This window comes from Perissodus microlepis, chromosome 4, assembly GCF_051167445.1.
Source record: "Perissodus microlepis isolate ML-2025 ecotype Zambia chromosome 4, ASM5116744v1, whole genome shotgun sequence".
NCBI classification, from domain to species: Eukaryota; Metazoa; Chordata; class Actinopteri; order Cichliformes; family Cichlidae; genus Perissodus; species Perissodus microlepis.
In genome coordinates, this window is record NC_140464.1 from 1,151,435 (window position 1) to 1,155,137 (window position 3,703).

The following is a 3,703-nucleotide window of genomic DNA, read 5'->3' on the forward strand; positions in this document are numbered from 1 at the left end:
ACTCAATATTTGGCCTGTTTGTACCGATGCATCCAAGCAAAGCAACAGAAAATATAGAACCAAATTTAAAAATGTGGCTTTAATGTATCAAAAACCAACATAAAATCTGCTTCTTTGGTGGCTTCTTTTTACTTACTTTTTTTGCCCTGCATCTAATTCTGATTTCTATTTTGTAATTGGTTGGCTCTTTCTAAAACTGGTTTGGTGACCTCTCTTCAAGGGGAGGGAAGTACACAGACGTTTATTATATAAACATGAAGTGACAAAGTATTGAACTACGAGGCACTTTGACGACTCTCAAGACACGCAACGCTCTCGACACAGCAACCAACCACATCTACGAAGAATCTACAGAATGGCCAATTGTGGTAAGTACATTATATACATGTGTGTGTGTGTGTGTGTGTGTGTGTAGATCTTTATATATATATGCATATACATATTTGAACTTATTCTCTTGTAATTAATGTTTGCATGTGTTGTTAACAAACAGAAAAAAACATTTCCTTTATCACATGAGCATTACCTTGTTTCAGGATGTATCTGAAGGTGTTTTTCTTTGTCTTTTTGTACTGACATATTATCAAAGCCTGTCACCAAACAAATGAGCTTTTCTCTCAAATAACTCTTAAAACATTAAATTTAGATCTAAGGAGCTTGAAAAGAACAGCGATCAGACTTCTTCGAGTTTCTTAAAGACGTTTCACCTCTCGTCCTGTGGACAGTTGTCTTCAAGAAACTCAAAGAAGTCTGATCGCTGTTCTTTTCAAGCTCCTTAGATTACCATGACCCGGATGACTGAGACATTAAATCTTGATGCTCTGATGCTGCTCAGAACATCAGAAATGTCAGAAATCTGAAAAATTGGGCATTCGCAGTGACTCACTTTTACGCTTTTCTTTCACTTATCATCTCTGAGCACACATATAGCAATTCATTGATTCACTTCAGTTTGATTAAATTAAACTGACACAATTTTTGGAACAAAATTTAAAACAAAGTTACTGATAATAAAATAAAGTTTTAAGATTGTGCATTGATAGTATAGATTTATTTAACTGTACAGCTGAAACAATTGAAGCTGTTTAGCATTCACTTAATTCTAGTTTTTATTGCTTAGTAATCATATTTATGTTTAAAGTTAGATGCTTTCACATTGCCCTTCACTACTTGGTTTGCCATATATATTATTTTGGATATTTGGAAATGTATTTTATTTTCTACCATAATCTAATACTTTAACTTTATGGCATGGAGCAGTTTACTGGATTACTAATAGATTTTATTAATTAATGACATTTTTTTCATTGATCAAGCAACTTCAAGACTTTGACAGGCAGGAAAAACAGCTTTCCAGGCTTTAATTTTCATGAATATATTAGTCAAGGGCTCTTCAAACCATATTCTCAGATGAGTGCAACAGTACAGATATTTCTTTCAAAAGAAAGTAAGAAATAAATGCAGTTTGGCACAATTTAAGCTAACATCAGTTCCTGTTTACATCCATGCCTGTCTTGTTTGCACTCTAACTGCTGCAGTACTCATATGTCATATAATATCATATTTACAATGAAATGTGTTATTTCAATTCTCTCACAGAGCAAAAGAAGCTGAGGATTATCCTCGTTGGAAAGACTGGAGCTGGGAAGACTTCAACCATCAACACGTTCCTGGGTAAACCTGCTGTGGAGAAGAACCCCCTTCTCTCAGATACAACACCGTGGAAGACGGAGACGGCACGTATTGGAAACCAAGAACTGGTTTTAGTTGATACTCCTGGTCTGTGCCACACCAACTATAAAAAAGAGGAAGTGCTGAATAAGATCACTGCATCCGTGTTTGAGGCTGATCAGGGTCCTCATGTGTTCCTGTATGTGCAAAAATGGGAGAGCGATAACACACAAGACGAGAAACGAGTGGAAGTCCTGAAGAAGATGTTTGGCGACGCGTCAGGGCCTTACTTTTTCCTCTTGATGACTCATGTAGATGGAGCTGGGGATGAGATAACAAAGTTTACTCAGAGAGTTGGTTTTAAAACAGAGAACTACTGTGTCCTTAACAACAAAGGTGAAAAAGAGCAGAAAACTGAAAAGGTAAAGGAGCTGGTGGACAAAATCAATCAGGTGGTGCAAACTAACAAGGCAGAGGGCAAAGAATATTACACCAAGGAAATGTTGGAAGAACATAAGAACAGGCTGAAACCAAAATATCAGGTCAGTGCTGCAAACAGGGAACTGACCTCTGTGGCCAAGGGCTTGTTAACTCCTGTGCTGGGTGAAGAATCAGCTGAGGAACTGATACAGCTTAATTCTTACCTGGCAAAGGAGTTTGATGAATGGCTATGAGGCCCCTGAAAAAATGCCTCTCAGAGTGATTTTGTCTGTTGTACACAGAGATTTCTCCTTTGATGAGATTAGATGATAGTTTTCATGAATATCTCTGTCTACACAATGTTTATGCTCAAAAAGATATTCCGCAGGATTTTTAAATGTTTCTGTTCTGCTTTCATTATATTTTAATTTTTTGGGTTTGTACATGTCAGCAGTTTATAATCAAAATTAGTTAAATCGTTACTAGGTGAAAGATTAAGTCTGGATGCTTTAAAATGTTTTTTTTTCTTTTTTGCTTTTACTTTTAATATGTTTTGGGGGATTAACTGTTCCTAAACTGTTAAATCTTTGCTCCACCCCCGCTGCTGTGTGTGGAGGAGCAGGTGGGGTTTTTCAAAGACTATTCACACTCAAATTCACACCTGTGGCAATTTAGAACAACCAGTTCATTCATTATTTCATCAAAATAATGAATGAATAAATAAATAAAATGTTAAAATGTGGACTTTTGACTTGCTACATGTCACCTGCCTGAACTCTTTCTGTACTTGTGTGATGTTTGTTTCTTGCTATTCATTTATATAATAAAGTTAAAATACCACTGAGTGTCTTTGTCTCCATGTGTAAGAGGAGGCCTTTGGGTTGAATTCTCCTCCTGCTCTGATTAAAAGACAGAAAGAAGCAACTCCACAGAGGAAGGATGCCTGACTGGAACATGATGCAACATTTGAAAACACTGAATAAAACAGCTAAGTCCTCTGGGAATTTAAACTTAAACTTCTTGATTTGAGTAGAAATGAAATGAAATGGAGTTTGTTGTGCTCTAACTTTATTCCAGTACTAGTTGGAATGTAAATATAAAGGAATGAGCTCTTTATTTGAAACAAAAACCTGTATGTGCTACTATTTATGGCTGCAGCTGTATTACCAATGCTAACATTCTCTTATTGTGAAAAGTTTTGATATGGCCTCTCTTTGACCTCTTGTGCAAGGCTCATAGAGTTCAGCACAAACACGGGCATGCATTAGACTGGATTGTAAGCCTCACTTCTATAAACTATGGTTTCCTGTAAATGACATTAATAAGAATTCAAACAATTATCACACACAAACAAAGAAATCAGCAGCAGCAGCTGAGTTAGTCAGAGATCGATTTCATGGTGTCTCTCAGGAATGATGGTAACATCTGCCTCCACAGGTTTGTCTCATTTCTTTTTTCTTGTTGCCTCCTAGCATCCCTAAGCTGAATATTTCAGTGCAATGTAGTAACCTAACTGGCAATTAATAACAAACTGAACAGGATTGTCAGAACCCCTGTAAAAAATTACTGGTTGACGTCAAACTTCATTGGATCAGCTGTATCATTGGGCTGT

The 3,703-nt window shown here is 36.5% G+C and overlaps 1 protein-coding gene across 1 annotated transcript; it reads left to right on the top strand.

The window, feature by feature from the left end:
- The first annotated feature begins 274 nt into the window (after window positions 1-274).
- LOC146387922 (GTPase IMAP family member 9-like) lies at window positions 275-3,053 on the top strand. The gene is made up of 2 exons (XM_084924744.1): window positions 275-368; window positions 1,600-3,053. The coding sequence occupies exons 1-2, from the start codon at window positions 356-358 to the stop codon at window positions 2,343-2,345; spliced, it is 759 nt and encodes a 252-aa protein (XP_084780870.1). The 5' UTR covers window positions 275-355; the 3' UTR covers window positions 2,346-3,053.
- Window positions 3,054-3,703: the final 650 nt, after the last annotated feature.